Source organism: Pelophylax lessonae (assembly GCF_965119305.1).
Source record: "Pelophylax lessonae genome assembly, chromosome: 1".
NCBI classification, from domain to species: Eukaryota; Metazoa; Chordata; class Amphibia; order Anura; family Ranidae; genus Pelophylax; species Pelophylax lessonae.
In genome coordinates this window covers 741,871,393-741,889,447 of record NC_138768.1, presented here as the reverse complement: position 1 = coordinate 741,889,447, position 18,055 = coordinate 741,871,393, and the positions used below count along the sequence as shown (strand labels likewise).

The 18,055-nt window shown below is 44.5% G+C and overlaps 1 protein-coding gene across 1 annotated transcript; it reads left to right on the top strand.

Annotated features, from left to right (window-relative positions):
- Positions 1 to 11,285: 11,285 nt before the first annotated feature.
- Positions 11,286 to 15,390, top strand: RASL11B (RAS like family 11 member B). Its single transcript, XM_082272626.1, has 4 exons — positions 11,286 to 11,556; positions 12,363 to 12,419; positions 12,567 to 12,643; positions 14,406 to 15,390. The coding sequence occupies exons 1-4, from the start codon at positions 11,421 to 11,423 to the stop codon at positions 14,871 to 14,873; spliced, it is 738 nt and encodes a 245-aa protein (XP_082128752.1). The 5' UTR covers positions 11,286 to 11,420; the 3' UTR covers positions 14,874 to 15,390.
- The last annotated feature ends 2,665 nt before the right edge of the window (positions 15,391 to 18,055 follow it).

Sequence of the window (18,055 nt, the reverse complement as noted above, 5' to 3'; positions counted from 1 at the left end):
CACCATTATTTTCCAGCACTGCCTTAACCCTCTTGGTTGCCACTGGAGTCCTCTTCTACTCCTCCATGACAACATCACGGAGCTGGTGGATGTTAGAGCCCTTGCGCTCCTCCACCTTCCATTTGAGGATGGCCCACAGATGCTCAATAGGGTTTAGGTCTGGAGACTTGCTTGGCCAGTCCATCACCTTTACCCTCAGGCTACTTTAGCAAGGCAGTGGTTGTCTTGGAGGTGTGTTTGGGGTCGTTATCATGTTGGAATACTGCCCTGTGACCCAGTCTCCGAAGGGAGGGGATCATGCTCTGCTTCAGTATGTCACAGTACATGTTGGCATTCATGGGTCCCTCAATAAACTGCAGCACTCATGCAGCCCCAGACCATGGCACTCCCACCACCATGTTTGACTGTAGGCAAGACACACTTGTCTTTGTACTCCTCACCTGGTTGCCGCCACACATGCTTCATGAACAACATCTGAATCAAATAAGTTTATCTTGGTCTCATCAGATCACAGGACATGGTTCCGATAATCCATGTCCTTAGTCTGCTTGTCTTCAGCAAACCGTTTGCGGTCTTTCTTGTGCATCATCTTTAGAAGAGGCTTCCTTCTGGGATGACAGGCATGCAGACCAATTTGATGCAGTGTGCGGCATATGATCTGAACACTGACAGGCTGACCCCCCACCCCTTCAACCTCTGAAGCAATGCTGGCAGCACTTATACGTCTATTTCCCAAAGACAACCTCTGGATATGACACTGAGCACGTGCACTCAACTTCTTTGGTTGACCATGGCAAGGCCTGTTCTGAGTGGAAACTGTCCTGTTAAACCGCTGTATGGTCTTGGCAATCTTCTTATAGCCTAGGCCAGGGGTATTGAATTAAAATTCATGGAGGTCCGAATAGTAAAACATTTTTCCAGCAGAGATCCAATTCGCATTTTTTTGTGCTATGACTCAAATTATTTACATCACCGCCCAGGTTTGAAGGAACCACAGCCCATTCATTTGAATGGACTGCTGTGCCTGCGTTTTCATAGAAACTCCATAGTGCATTTGTACTATGCATTTTCCATGTGCGGGAAACCGCACCTTGTATTTCAGTGCGTTTAAGAGCCAATGGTACTGTTATACCTGAAGGGTTAGCTGCTTGTCCCACTTCACATCTTCCCCACCACAGCACTGCCCCCCTTCACATATCATCTCCACAGCATTACCCCTTTCACTTCCCCCACACAGCACTGTCCCCCTTTACATCACCACCCCCACACACAGTACTGTCTCCCTTCATATATCATCCCCACAGCACTGCCCCCTTCACATCCCCCCACAGCACTGCCCCCTTCACATCCCCCAAAGCACTGCCCCTTTCACATCCCCCCCCCCCACAGCACTGTCCCCTTCACATACCCCACACAACATTGTCCCCCTACACGTCACCCCTACAACACTGCCCCTTTAACATCCCCCTCATAGCACTGCCCCTTCACATATCCCCCACCACAAAATTGTCTCCCTTCACATGTCATCCCCACGGCACTTCCCCTTTCATATCCCCCCCCCCCCACAGCACTGCCCCTTCACATATCCCCCACAACATTGTCCCCCTTCACATGTCACCCCTACAACACTGCCCCTTTCACACCCCCCCACAGCAGTGCCCCCTTCACATCCCCCCCACAGAACTGCCCCCTTCACATCCCCTCCCCCACAGCACTGCCCCTTCACATACCCCCCCACAGCACTGCCCCTTTACTTACCCCCCCCATAGCAGTGCCCCCTTCACATCCCTCCCCCCCACAGCACTGCCCCCATCACACCCCCCCCCCCCCCTCCACAGCACTGCCCCTGTACATGACCCTGCTCCCCATCCTTCACAAGTTCACAGCCATGTCCTTTCCTCCCTTCACTCTCCTACCTTACACAGAGCGGAGAGGAGGAGGCTGGACAATCCTGAACTGAAGGCAGAGGCACAGCAGCACTAGATGGGGCGTGGGAGCTGCCGGATAAACCTTTCAGATTAGCAAGCTGGTGATTGGTTGCTAGGACCACCTCCTAGCAGCCAATCACCTCCTGGTTAATGTGAAAAGTTCATTCAGGCAGCTGCCTCTCTCCATGCAATGCTGGTCCCGCCCCCAGTCCAGAATTGTCCCACCTCCCACCGTCCGCTCTGCTCTGCTAAGGACAATGGCAGAGGCTTGGGGACAAAAGTGTCAGCTAAATGGTGCGGTCACGGCAGTCCAGATAGAGCAGTAGCTCGGGCCGGACACGGACAGTGGGCCACCATTTAGTGATGCCCGGCTTAGGCCATCTTTATGTAGAGCAACACTTCTTTTCTCAGAGAGAAAAGAAAAGATCCTCGGATAGTTCTTTGCCATAAGGTGCCATGTTAAACTTCCAGTGACCAGTATGAGAGAGTGAGAGCGATAACACCAAATTTAACACACCTGCTCCCCATTCACACCTGAGACCTTGTAACACTAACGAGTCACATGACACCGGGGAGGGAAAATGGCTAATTGGGCCCAATTTGGACAAGTCTTGGCAATCTTCTTATAGCCTAGGCCATCTTTATGTAGAGCAACAATTCTTTTTTTCAGATCCTCAGAGAGTTCTTTGCCATGAGGTGCCATGATGAACTTCCAGTGACCAGTATGAGAGAGTGAGAGCAACAACACCAAATTTAACACACCTGCTCCCCATTGACACCTGAGACCTTGTAACACTAACGAGCCACATGACACCGGAGAGGGAAAATGGCTAATTGGGCCCAATTTGGACGGGTCTTGGCAATCTTCTTATAGCCTAGGCCATCTTTATGTAGAGCAACAATTCTTTTTTCAGATCCTCAGAGAGTTCTGGGCCTAATTTGGGCATTTTCACTTAGGGGTGTACTCACTTTTGTTGCCAGCGGTTTAGACATTAATGGCTGTGTGTTGAGTTATTTTGAGGGGACAGCAAATTTACACTGTTATACAAGCTGTACACTCACTACTTTACATTGTAGCAAAGTGTCATTTCTTCAGTGTTGTTACATAAAAAGATATAATAAAATCTTTACAAAAATGTGAGGGGTGTACTCACTTTTGTGAGATACTGTATATAAAAGTACAGTGGGTATCAAAAAATGCAGATTCCTAAACTCACAAAAAAGCAGAACATTTAGATGTGGTGATGGAGGTACGACGGGGCAAGGAAGTTAGTTAGAAATGAGTCAAAGCAATAGAGCAGAGGTGAGAAATAAAGCCTCACAGAAAACAGCAGGCAATGGCCTCCCCCTATCACTTCACTTTAACCACTTGCCGTCTGCCGCATGACTATTTACGTCGGCAGTCAGCCCCTCACAGGCAGAGTAACGTAGATCTAGGTCGCTAGCCTGTGAGGGTTTTGGGAGCGAGCGTGCGCCGCCGGAGGCGCGCTCCCGCTCCTGAGCGGTCACTGACCCCCCCACGCGTGTACCCGGTGGACCCGATGTCCGCCGGGCACTCGCGATCATCCGTGACAGCGGGAGAAAGGCAGGCGGCTAGTGTAAACAAAGCCGCCTGTCAGTTCTCCCTGTGTAAGAATGATGATCAAACGGTTCTACTATGTAGGACCGTTGATCATTGTTCTTACACATCAAGCCACAGCCAATCACAGTTAGAAGCACGCCCCTAGGACACACTTAACCCCTCCCTCTCCAATACAGTTAACTCCTTCACTGCCAGTGTCATTTTTACAGTAACAGTGCATATATATAGCACTGATTACTGTAGTAATGTCACTGGTAACCCCAAAAGTGTCAAAAATGTCAGTCAAGTGTCCGATCTGTCCGCCGCAATCTAGCAGTCCCGCAAAAAAAAAAAAAAATCGCAGATCGCCGCCATTACGCGCTAAAAAAAAAACAACAAAAATGACAAAAATCTTTCCCTTTGTTAGTAAACGCAATAACTTTTGCGCAAACCAATCAAAATACGCTTTTTGCAATTTTTTTTTACCAAACGTTAAAAAATTTTGATTTTTACATTTTTTTGGGGGCGGGGAATTTCAAATAAAAAAATGTGAAAAATATTGTTATTTTTGCAAAATTGACGCTCTTTTTTTGTTTATAGCGCATGATCAAAAAAATCACACAGGTGATCAAATACCACCAAAAGAAAGCTCTGTTTGTGGGAAAAAAAGGACGCCAAATTCGTTTAGGTACAGCGTCGCACGACCGCGCAATTGTCCGTTAAAGTCACGCAGTGCCGAATTGCAAAATAGGCCCTGGTCAGGAAGGGGGTAAAATCTTCCGGGGCTTAAGTGGTTAACAGAGCACTGAGAAGGCTTCTCTCTGTCCCTCTGATGGAGCACATTTCATCCACAAGGTGGAACGTGCTGTTTTCCTGCCTGCAAAGCATGGCAGACTTGGAATCTGAAAAAGGAATTTCTGACTGATGAATGTGTACAGAGGGAAGCAGCTTGCCAAGTGAATTTCATGCAAACACATGGAGGCCTGCCAGCAATAAACAGCTAGGGCGGCACACAGCTGAGAGGAGAAGTGTCAGTGAAAAGTGAACATTTTATCCCTCTAGTGGCAGCGGGGGAGACTTCTCCTCACATCTCCTCACTTCTTTGCAGCTTGACAGGGAAACTTTGTGTGCAACATATGGGTTGTATTCGAATTGACATAAACAAGAGTACTGTGATGTCCTCTGGGCTGAAATAAGCAAGCATTGTATTACAATAAACATAAATGATTATTTATTATGCTTTAAAGGTGACTGAACTGAAAATATGTCACTTGGAAACCAGAACAAGCCTGTCACATTCAGGTGACCAAGGATCATGATAATCCACTTAGTATCCAGTCTGCACGTTCAACCAGATTCATGAAGGGAGATTTTGCAGCATTGCAACAGCAGTGTGAGAGATTTCCTTTTCTCCTGGCTCTCCTCATGGAAGGAAATACTAGATCTCTGACTGAAAACCATGGAGTTCGGTCTTCCCATCATTTTATCAGTCTAGTATTTGATAAATGACCATTCAATGATTCCCAGAGATTGTGGTTATTCTTTATATTTGCTATCTGTTCTAGCAGCCCAGGACACCATCGGCATGAAGTTTGCATGTTCTTCCTGTACATGTTGCACATATGCTAAAAGTATGATCAATAATTCCAATGTGCACAGGGAGAGGGTCGGGTGAAACCAGAAGTGTTTTTAATGAAAAGTTTTTGCAATGACATAAAGCATGACTTTCAGTCTGATAGACAGGATATAACTGCTATTCTGTCCCTACAGAATATATATATATATATATATATCATCCTCATATACAGGAATAACGTCCTTATAGAAAATAATAAATAATTTAACATGTGCTGATATGTAATTAATCATTCTACACCACCGTGGTCTAATAGTACAATCTAATATTATATATAAAAAAACACACTATGATAATCACATTCCCGGTATACTGGCCGCCATGAGACGCATCAGTGTGATCCACTAACGTTTGTGCAATGCGTTATTTAATCACACAGTAGCGACAGCAGCCTTTACTGATCACAGGGATATAAATTAAATCAATCTCATCCTGTTTATAGCCCTAAATATGCTCCCTCCTAAAACATAAAAGAAAGGAGGCGCAAGCACCTAGTGCATTACCCTTGGACACCGTCTAATGATTTATTGAATGCCAAAAACATACTTACAAACATGAAGATTAAAATCACATAAAACAAGTTCCTCATACCTTCAATGACATAAAGCATGACCTTCAGTCTGATAGACAGGAAAGCAACTGTTATTCTGTTCCCACCAGAAACAAAGGTCTGTCTTTTTGGTTCCCCCTACTATATTAGCAGTGTTCCATTAAAATGTATATACTCTGCCATTCAGGCTTTTAACTCAATGCTGCCCTCTACTGGTGCTTTAATAGAAATGCCATGAGTTTTACTTTCTCTATGAACAGAACTATAATCCTGGACTGCTGGAGCTGGAAATGTGATACTTATTAGTTTGCTTTTTATGGGGTACCTAATTTTTGGCATCCCTTACACATATGTGGGTCTCCTCTGGGTACTCTGGCTCCTTCCCACACTCCAAAGACATGTTGGCAGGGTAACTTGCTACTGTATAGATCGGAGTTTCTCAACTAGGGTTCCTCCAGAGATTGCTAGGGGTGCCTTAAGCAATGACCCATTTTTACCTCTCAGATAAGTTACAGTGTCTGGCCAGCTTTAGATTGTAATCTCCTTGGGAGCAGGGACTGATGTGAATGTACAGTATATAAAGTGCTGTGTAAATTGTTAGCACTAAATAAACACCTGTAATATTAATTATATATTCCAGGGAAGGTGTAAAGAGTATAGCTGTGCCGTAACCCATTGCAGCCAATAATAAATCACTTTGTTGGTGCTAATGCTGGACACAGATGAGTGTGGAATGTCAATAAATTTCTGTTCGTAACGTGTGATGTCACAACTCCTTTAGAAGAAATGGCGCACCCCACATTTTCTATGAAAGATTAGCGTCATGAGAATAAATTGGACATCTTTTGAATGAACAATGAATCTCCTCCTGCTATTCAGGTCTATGAGGAGAGGAGATTAATGGACAATACTTTCCATTATAGATTGTCAGCTCTCATGATCAGGATCCTCCTATCTTATTGAATCGTACTGTAACTGCTCTGTCTCCCTTTTTATCATAATTATAAATGATATAGGTTCTGGGATTAAAAGTACCATTTCAGTCTTTGCAGATGACACCAAGCTTTGCCGTGGAACAACTTTTTTACAGGATGTCTCCAATTTATAAGCTGATCTCAAGGCACTTTTTCATTGGGCAACTATGTGGCAAATGAGGTTTAATGTTGATAAATGTAAATTTATGCACTTGGGGGCTAATGCCCCGTACACACGTGCAGATTATCTGAAGACTTTTGTCTGCAGACTTACCAAAACTATATAATATGAGGTCAAACGTAAACACCTTCAATTTGTATGCAATCTGGCAGGCCCTTGCACTACATAGAAAAGGTAAATCTGAAGACAAAAGTCTTCAGATAATCTGCACGTGTGTACGGGGCATAAGAATATGCATGCATCATACATACTAGGTGGAGTGTAACTGGAGAAATCCATAGTGGAGAAGGATCTGGGTGTTCTGGTCGATCATAAGCTTAATAATAGCATGCAATGCCAAGCTGCGCTTTCAAAAACAAGAAAAGTCCTTTCTTGAATTAACAGAGGCATGGGCTCCAGAGAGAGAGATATCATTTTGCCCCTATACAAATCATTAGTAAGACCTCATCTGGAATATGCAGTTCAGTTTTGGGCACCAGTTCTCAAAAAGGATATCAGGGAACTCGAGAAAGTGCAGAGAAGAGCAACCAAACTGATAAGAGGCATGGAGGAGCTCAGCTATGAGAAAAGATTAGAGGAAATTAATTTATTCTCTCTTGAGAAGAGGAGATTAAAGGAGTTGTAAATTCAGAAGGTTTTTTATCTTAATGCATTCTATACATTAAGATAAAAAGCCTTCTGTGTGCAGCAGCCGCCCCAGCACCCCCTAATACTTACCTGAGCCCCCTCAGAATCCAGTGATGTCCTCAAATCCCTCGGCCGTCCTGAACTCTCAGCTCAGTAGATTGTTTTACAAAGAGTTGGATGTATTCCTAAATGCACAAAATGTAAATGGCATTAATATGTAGAGGTAATAATGACAGGTGTAGTTGATCCAGGGAATATTCGATTGCATCCTGGGGGATCAGGAACAATTTTTTCCCCCCACTGGAGCAAACTGGATCATGCATTACTGGAGTTTTTTTGTTGCCATCCCTGTATCAACTATGGTTATAGGATTGTGTATATTGAGGTTTTCTATTTGTGTGAGAGTGTTCTTTTTTATTTGGTTGAACTACTAGATGGACAACTAGTGTCTTTTTTCAACTATGTAACTTTTGTAAAGCACTGTGACATGACGACACACACAGGTTGGGCTGGATAGACCAGTGTCTTTATTAAATTTTACTGACTATATAACTATATGTAACAGCTATATAAATCCTGTATAATAAAAATAATGACTATAAGATAAATTACAGCAGGGGATCAAACAACACCCAATCACAGAACTGCAAATATATAGTGCAAAATGTTCAGTCACAAGATATTACCTGTGCAACAGTGTGATCACCTGTTCGATTGGTCACCCTTTCTTTATTGCCAACAATACACAGGACAAGAGGATTCCCAGTATTGTCTATGGGGCTCATTCATGTATACTGTATGTAACATGCTTCTGCATCACTTTTAAAAAGGCGCAGGTGCTTCTTTTGGTGGGATAAAGTGCATTTTTGGCCCTGAAGACTTTAAGGAAAGTGCCTGAAAATGCACAAAGAACACAAACAAACGTCGGAGGCACAAACTGATGTCCAGTGAAATGTGACTGGTTGGTTCATGACAGCAAGTGTCCAGTTTTTTGTATCCCACAATTCCCAGACTGTACATAATGGGGGGTGCAATCAGCTTACATACATCCCTGTCCTGTATTACCTCCACTCACATTAAACACAACATACATTTATGGTGTCACCCTCCTCCCCATAGCACAGATCACACTCATGGTGTCACCCTCCTCCCCAAAGTACAGATCACACTCATGGTGTCACCCTCCTCCCCATAGTACAGATCACACTCAAGGTGTCACCCTCCTCCCCATAGTACAGATCACACTCATGGTGTCACCCTCCTCCCCATAGTACAGATCACACTCATGGTGTCACCCTCCTTCCCATAGTACAGATCTCACTCATGGTGTCACCCTCCTCCCCATAGTACAGATCTCACTCATGGTGTCACCCTCCTCCCCATAGTACAGATCACACTCATGGTGTCACCCTCCTCCCCATAGTACAGATCACACTCATGGTGTCACCCTCCTCCCCATAGTACAGATCACACTCATGGTGTCACCCTCCTCCCCATAGTACAGATCTCACTCATGGTGTCACCCTCCTCCCCATAGTACAGATCTCACTCATGGTGTCACCCTCCTCTCCATAGTACAGATCACACTCATGGTGTCACCCTCCTCCCCATAGTACAGATCTCACTCATGGTGTCACCCTCCTCCCCATAGCACAGATCACACTCATGGTGTCACCCTCCTCCCCATAGCACAGATCACACTCATGGTGTCACCCTCCTCCCCATAGCACAGATCACACTCATGGTGTCACCCTCCTCCCCATAGTACAGATCTCACTCATGGTGTCACCCTCCTCCCCATAGTACAGATCTCACTCATGGTGTCACCCTCCTCCCCGTACTACAGATCTCACTCATGGTGTCACCCTCCTCCCCATAGCACAGATCACACTCATGGTGTCACCCTCCTCCCCATAGTACAGATCACACTCATGGTGTCACCCTCCTCCCCATAGTACAGATCACACTCATGGTGCCACCCTCCTCCCCATAGTACAGATCTCACTCATGGTGTCACCCTCCTCCCCATACTACAGATCTCACTCATGGTGTCACCCTCCTCCCCATAGTACAGATCACACTCATGGTGTCACCCTCCTCTCCATAGTACAGATCACACTCATGGTGTCACCCTCCTCCCCATAGTACAGATCTCACTCATGGTGTCACCCTCCTCCCCATACTACAGATCTCACTCATGGTGTCACCCTCCTCCCCATAGCACAGATCACACTCATGGTGTCACCCTCCTCCCCATAGTACAGATCACACTTATGGTGTCTCCCTCCTCCCCATAGTACAGATCACACTCATGGTGTCACCCTCCTCCCCATAGTACAGATCTCACTCATGGTGTCACCCTCCTCTCCATAGTACAGATCTCACTCATGGTGTCACCCTCCTCCCCATAGCACAGATCACACTCATGGTGTCACCCTCCTCTCCATAGCACAGATCACACTCATGGTGTCACCCTCCTCTCCATAGCACAGATCACACTCATGGTGTCACCCTCCTCTCCATAGTACAGATCACACTCATGGTGCCACCCTCCTCCCCATAGTACAGATCACACTCATGGTGTCACCCTCCTCCCCATAGTACAGATCACACTCATGGTGTCACCCTCCTCTCCATAGTACAGATCACACTCATGGTGTCACCCTCCTCCCCATAGTACAGATCTCACTCATGGTGTCACCCTCCTCCCCATACTACAGATCTCACTCATGGTGTCACCCTCCTCCCCATAGCACAGATCACACTCATGGTGTCACCCTCCTCCCCATAGTACAGATCACACTCATGGTGTCTCCCTCCTCCCCATAGTACAGATCACACTCATGGTGTCACCCTCCTCCCCATAGTACAGATCTCACTCATGGTGTCACCCTCCTCTCCATAGTACAGATCTCACTCATGGTGTCACCCTCCTCCCCATAGCACAGATCACACTCATGGTGTCACCCTCCTCTCCATAGCACAGATCACACTCATGGTGTCACCCTCCTCTCCATAGCACAGATCACACTCATGGTGTCACCCTCCTCTCCATAGTACAGATCTCACTCATGGTGTCACCCTCCTCCCCATAGCACAGATCACACTCATGGTGTCACCCTCCTCTCCATAGCACAGATCACACTCATGGTGTCACCCTCCTCTCCATAGCACAGATCACACTCATGGTGTCACCCTCCTCTCCATAGTACAGATCACACTCATGGTGCCACCCTCCTCCCCATAGTACAGATCACACTCATGGTGTCACCCTCCTCCCCATAGTACAGATCACACTCATGGTGTCACCCTCCTCCCCATAGTACAGATCACACTCATGGTGTCACCCTCCTCCCCATAGTACAGATCACACTCATGGTGTCACCCTCCTCCCCATAGTACAGATCACACTCATGGTGTCACCCTCCTCCCCATAGTACAGATCACACTCATGGTGTCACCCTCCTCCCCATAGTACAGATCTCACTCATGGATCTGGCAGCTGCATGGTGTGTGTAGATAATTGGTTACAGTGATTGAAGGACAATACCCGATGAAAGGCTGCTGGGTGTGTTGAGGGCAGTCATGCTGTGATCAGGAATACCAGCATTGTACACAGCCATGTCCCCCACACACTGTGCATGTCAATATTACACAACAACACACGCATACCCAGGAAAGGGGCGGGCCAGGCGAGCTGCGGGAGCCGGTGATTGGCTGTCAGGATAGAAGAGGAGCGGTCCTGCTGCTGCCTGCGCTGGAACAAAACAGCCGTGTGTGCGGTGTATAGATCAGATGAACCAGCAGCTGGGAGGAGGATTACAGGAGAGGAGAGGAGGGCTGGAAGGGATCATAGGGACACGGTCAGCACACACAACCATCCCATCCACATACAGCACCAGTCTGTACAAAGCTGCACCCTTCTTCCATCTCTGCAACATTCCACTACTAGAGACTGGCAGGATGCGTCTCATCCAGAACATGTGCACTATAAGCGAGTGCCCACCGGCTGCCAGCACCGACTCGGCGGGCACCAGCAATGGCAGCAGCAGAGTCATCAAGATCGCTGTGATTGGGGGCAGTGGAGTGGGCAAGACAGGTGAGTCACTGCCATCATTTCTATCTCCTTCTCTCCCCCTCTCCAATATAGATAGGAAATCAAATCCTCAGATATCTCTTACTGCTATAGATAAATAGTAAAACGAAATTGCATATATATATATATGTGTGTGTGTGTGTGTGTGTGTGTGTGTATATATATACATATGCATGTCCTTTTTTTAAAATAGTATTATTTTTATTAAAAACTATAATATATTAATATCATAATATAAATGTAAATATATTTAAAAATATATATATATATATATATATATATATATATATATATATAAACACACACATACAGTAATTATTATTATAGATTTTTTATTTATTTTTTTTCAATCTGACATCACCCCTTCTATGATTGTGTGCCAGCACATACTGTACATAACCTAGAAAACCATTTCATGAATGAAATAGCCATTTCAGCAGAATTGATCAATGACTCCTATTATTATTATAATACTGAGCACATTCAGAATGCATTCTTCAGCAATACTAAATATAAGATCACTCAGTTCTACCCAGCATGAAGGCGATTTGTCCGGTAATTGCCTAGATGATCACATAGGTTATACTCATTTCAGTATAATTGTTCGACGTTAATGGTCGTTTCTGTCCGAGTGCCCCGCTAATTGTGGCAGTGACTGCGCGGGGGTATTGTCATGTAAAACAATGGCTGTATGGAGAGACACCACCTGCAGCTCGCCCACTTATAAAAGGAATCTGTTGATGGGGGAGTGGGGGGTGAAAGCAGCGTTTTACAATCAGCTTACCATTCTCTTGTTTCTTTTCTTGCAGCTTTGGTGGTCAGATTTCTTACCAAGCGCTTTATTGGCGACTACGAAAGAAATGCAGGTAAGGACTGTGCATTTATGGATTGACTCGCTGTTGTTAGCATAATGATGAGAAGATAGAGTGCATGCGTACATATGTCTGACAGCTCTGTATTTCCCTCCCATCCATTGCGCCCTTTCCTAATGAACTGTGCCTTTGTTTTCTTAGGAAACCTGTACAGCCGACAAGTGCAGATCGATGGAATGAATCTCGCCATCCAGGTGCAGGACACACCAGGTGTTCAGGTAAATCCACTTTCTGATCTCCTATGTCACTGTCCCTGCTAATCCCTCAGCTGTTTATGGGGCAGAAACATGTAATTAGTTCCATCAGTCACTTAGGTGTTTATTTACTAAGGCTCTATGTACACGGGACGTTGTTAAAAGTCCCTTTGAATGCTGGAATTTTTAGGACGTTTGAAACGTCCGTTAGGTCGCGTTTAGCGGGCGTTTGCGTTTAGAACCGTTCCTAGTGGTCAAAAAAATTATTCCCCTTTAAAATGGAAAAATGCGAACGCTAAACGTGGGTCATCGCATTCGGACGCGTTTGTGCGTTTGAAACGCTGGGAAACACACGTTCGAACGCAAATAATTGCGTTCTAAAAAAAGTCCCTGAACGCAACTGCCTGCAAATGACTGTAAACGACCTGGTGTACATGGACAGATAAGATAACATGGAGCTGCGTTCAGGGGCTTCTGAAAAAAACGCCCAACTGCTCCTAAACGGCCATTTCCAACGTCCCGTGTACATGGAGCCTAAAACTGGAGAGGGAAAAATCTGGTGAAGCTCTGCATAGAAACCAGTCAGCTTCCATTTCTTTTTAATCAAAGCCGAAGTTAGAAGCTCATTAGGTATGGTGCAGAGCTGCACCGGATTTTACCATCAACCCTACAGTGTCAAAGTTTTGGTGGAATATGGTTGGCTTGGTTGCTATTCTATTGTTTTAGTAGAACAAATAAAAGAGAGCTTTATTAGCTTTAGGCTGCATTCACATGTCAGCGTATGGATCGCGGGCAGAATCGCCGCGATTCCACCCGCGATCCGGAGATTGTTGCAAATCGCGGGACGCCTGTGCGTTGCCCGTGATTTGCAATAGCACCCCAAACGCTTAGCGATGTTGCCGTGATTTCCACCTGCCGAATCGCGGTAACATCGCGCAAAAAAATCGCGGGACGCAATACGCTCCAAAGAAGCTCTTGTACTTTTTTGGGCGTAATGCGTCCCGCGATTTTTTTTGTGCGATGTTACCGCGATTCGGCAGGCGGAAATCGCGGCAACATCGCTCAGCGTTTGGGGTGCTATTGCAAATCACGGGCAACGCACAGGCGTCTCCAGCGATTTGCAATAATCTCCGGATCTCGGGCGGAATCGCGGCGATTCTGCCCGCGATCCATACGCTGACATGTGAATACAGCCTTAGTGCTACAGTGGATTGCTGAGCTGTGTGCTAGATGTCCTAAGAAAACAGTTCACGAGATCCAAGCCTCTGCGTGAGAGTACTATAGGTGACTCGGTGAACTCTTGAACTGAATCCAACTGATGTAAATGGTCTGGAACTGGGGACACGTATAGGCTGATTTCTTTGCCATTCTGTCTAGTCCTCCCAGGGTGGCTGTGTGCGCTTGCAGAAATTTGTCTAGTTCCAGCAGTTGAGAATGGGCAGCTGTCCAGATGTAACTGCTTCCAGCTTATATCTTCTTACTTTCCAGACTCACTGTCTAGCCAGCTCATTTCCCTTCCTGCCCCACTACAAAGTCTTTCTCTCTCTCTTTGCTGTACATTCCTCCTGAGAGTAGAAAACTGGGCTGTATCTGATTCCAGATTCTGCAGCTGCATCAACATACATTGGGTTAGGAGGGTGAAGGAGTAGACAGATTGATATTGCATACATCTTCTACAGAACTTAAGTACTTTTGGAAATGGTGTCTCCGTGGCACATAAGAAAAGCTGTTTTCTCTCAATTGTTTTACCAGGTCACCTTATTTTATCTTTTTTTTCCTTCTCCAGATACATGAGCAAAGCCTGGAGTGTAACGAGCAGCTTAACAGATCTATCAGATGGGCAGATGCTGTTGTCATTGTCTTCTCAATCACAGACTGTAAGAGCTATGAACTTATTAGCCACCTTCACCAGTTGGTGCGTCAGCTCCATCCTGACAACAGAGTCCCTGTTGTTATTGTGGCCAACAAAGCGGACTTGCTGCACCTCAAGCAGGTGGAACCACAGCACGGACTACAGCTAGCCAACATGCTGGGCTGCACATTTTACGAAGTCAGCGTCAGCGAGAACTATATTGACGTTTACAACGCCTTTCAGGTCCTCTGTAAAGAGATCAGCAAGCACCAGGCCACGAGTACACCGGAGAAAAGGAAAAACTCTCTCATCCCACGGCCAAAGTCTCCAAACATGCAGGACTTGAAAAGACGCTTTAAACAAGTCCTGTCTGCCAAAGTGAGGACTGCTACATCTGTCTGAAGAATGTCTGCGGCAGCTGTTGTTTTTGTTCTTCCAGAGAATAAAAGAGAGTTTGTGAAGGTGCTAACATGGATTAACTTTGACATTGCTGGCTGGGAGGCAGCACAGACATAAGGAGAGAGGGTGTTAAAGTGGCATGGATGAGCCAAGCTGAACAATGGATTAAGTGGCATATGGACATTATTGAAAACATTTCAGGAAGATGATTGGTGGATACCTGAAATGTGGGATGAAATGCAATGAACATTTTGTGGACTCATAAATGGGATTCACACTAAATACTTTTGGAGTGGGAAAACATCCCCCTTTTTTACTTTGAATTTTACCACAGTGTAAATGTCATACCTGTATTCGTATACAAATTGCTGTGTTCATTGGATGAATATAGCAATGTCCATGTCAATAGGAAGATATTCTGTCTGGCAGTGGCAATATGACAGTGGACAGATGTGGCTTTGACTCATAATATACCTCCTATAAGTAGGGTGTATTTATGTGGCACCACATGTAGAGTCTTCACAGCAGTCTGTCTGTATGGCATTGTGTAAATGTGCTTTGTATCTGCACTTTCCTTCCCTGTGGTAAAAGACATGTTCTGGGGGCTTACATCTTCAGACACTAGGGGGCACTATGATACATTTTACTACAGGAGATACATGGCTGATGAACCATCTGTGTCTCTGAGTTAGCCAATGAAGATCAAGGTTGAGGCTGACCGATTTATGAATTGCACTTTAAAAGCCATTTGTGCTTTTGCTTTGTAAATTGTAACTTATTTATTTTTGTGTACAATAAATGCCCACAGGGCTAACTTTTTAACCAATGTTTCCTTAATTTTTTTATTGTTAACTTTGAATGATTATTGATTAAGAGGTGAAACTGAAATTCATATTTACATATGATGCCAGCAACTTATTGCATATATAAAAAAGATACATAATATATTGAAAAAATCTACAAGATAGTGAATATAATGCCCTACTTAACAATATGATGAGTTAAAAATAACATGACTAGCACAGGATCTTCAGACGTTTTGTAACATTCTGGAATCCCAAATATTACTCAGCATATCTGAGCAAAGATTATAACCATCTGTCTAAAAGCTACCAGGGGTTTTATACAAGAACAATCAACAGCTGTCTGTTGAAGTAACACTAATAAAACGTCATTTCTGGTGAGTTTTTTACGGTTTACTGCAATTTATGCAATTTTTTTCCCTTTGTGAACAAAGTATCTTCAGGCACAGAATATAACTAACTAACTATATATATATATATATATATATATATATATATATAGGTATATAATATAACTAACATTATATACATACCAAAAGTGTAATTTGTGAATAACTGTTGATAGCTTTGACCTTCATATATGTTCTGCTATGGTTACTGGGTTTCCTCAGGACTGGAACATAGGATAGGCTCTATTACCAATGTCAGTAACCCAAGACATGATAAGCACATGGCCGAACTGAAACTTTTGCAGCATATGTAGCATTTTATATTTTGTCGTAAGTGGTGAGGAACAAATTTGTTTGAGGACTCTAGGCAATGCTCAGGTCAAGGGTCCCTTCTTTTTAAAATATATTTAGGCTTGGGTCTCAGATCAGATCACCCCTAGCATAATACACTATAAAGCCACCTATATACTGTATTTTCCAGCGTATAAGACGACCCCCCTAATTTTCAAGTTAAAACATAGGTTTTGGGCTATACTCGCCATATAAGACTACCCCCCTTCCGAAGCAAGGCAACACCATTGAAAAACATCAGATTTCTCATAGCTCTCCAAGGTACCCCAAGTACTGTAATACATGTAATCTCTCATAATATCTCCAAGGTACCCTAAATATAAATATTACCAGTAGATGTAATCTCAAGACGCTGGCTGTGTGGGAATCCTGTACCGGTATACCGTATGTAACGTAGCTTCGGCTACATACAGTATACCACGCTGAGCCAATCACAGTGAGCGATGTATTCTATTATTGAATGCAAAGCCTGCTCGGATTGTCGGAGTCAGAGAGGCGGGCTGATGTTACTCCGCCAATCCGAGCAGGCTTTGCATTCAATAATAGAATACATCGCTCTCCCTGATTGGCTCAGCGCGGTACACTGTATGTAGCCGAAGCTACGGTACATCCGGTGTACCGGTACAGTATTCCCGCACAGCCAGCGTCTTGAGAGATTACATCTACCGGTAATACTTATACTTAGGTTACCTTGGAGATATTATACTCGGCGTATAAGACGACCCCCCATTTTTGTCTTATACGCCAGAAAATACAGTACTTTAGAGGTGGTCTATCATCCATCAGAGTAAACTGTAGAATATTTCATAAGGCTGTACGCTTAAAGTCAGAAACAAATTTATGTTCATGGAGGTGGGAAGAGGTTGAAGTGTGAGTCGAGTCAGGGAATCAAGCCTTTAACGCATTTGACCATAGTCTGTGCTATCCAGTTATTTATCTATCCTGACAAATCTCACTGACAAATAAAGTTGCATAATGATCACACATTAAATAGACAACATTACACCAGATTTTCTGTCCTGCCTGAATGATAAGTCAGGACAGTGGTCCCAGATCATGTACTTTCAAAAACTGGTCAGGAATGGCAAAATCCTACTGACATGTTTTCTTTCTGGAACCATTTGTATTTTTGAGCTTGAGGTATCTAATCTTGCATAAAAGCACCTTTAGTATAGGTGAGGTAAGGTGATCAAGGCTCACTAGGGTACAGTTTCACATTAAATAACCCCTCACTTCAACAGAGTTTCTTTTTCTCTTATCAGTGATTCATTAAAAGTTTCCTAGTCTAGGACAGAAAGGATTGAAGCACATTCCAGAAGTCCATCCTCCAGTTACAGCGTAAAACCTGTCACAGGAAAGATAAATCTAGGGCACCACTGAGCATTCTTATTTGTCCATCAGGCTCGCCAGCTGTGTATCTGTTATCAAAAAGTCTACTAAGAAAATGAGACAGTGCATTCCCAACACTTCTTCATATATGGCTTCCATGTTGGTCCTATTTTTGTCTGGTGTGCACAAGGACCAAGGAATGTCAAATACCCGGTACACTACATATTTGTAAGTATATGTACATACAGTAAACTAAGCTCAGCCAATGTATGTCCTTTTTTTTCTTTGGGGGGGGGTAATACATTCAAGAAGA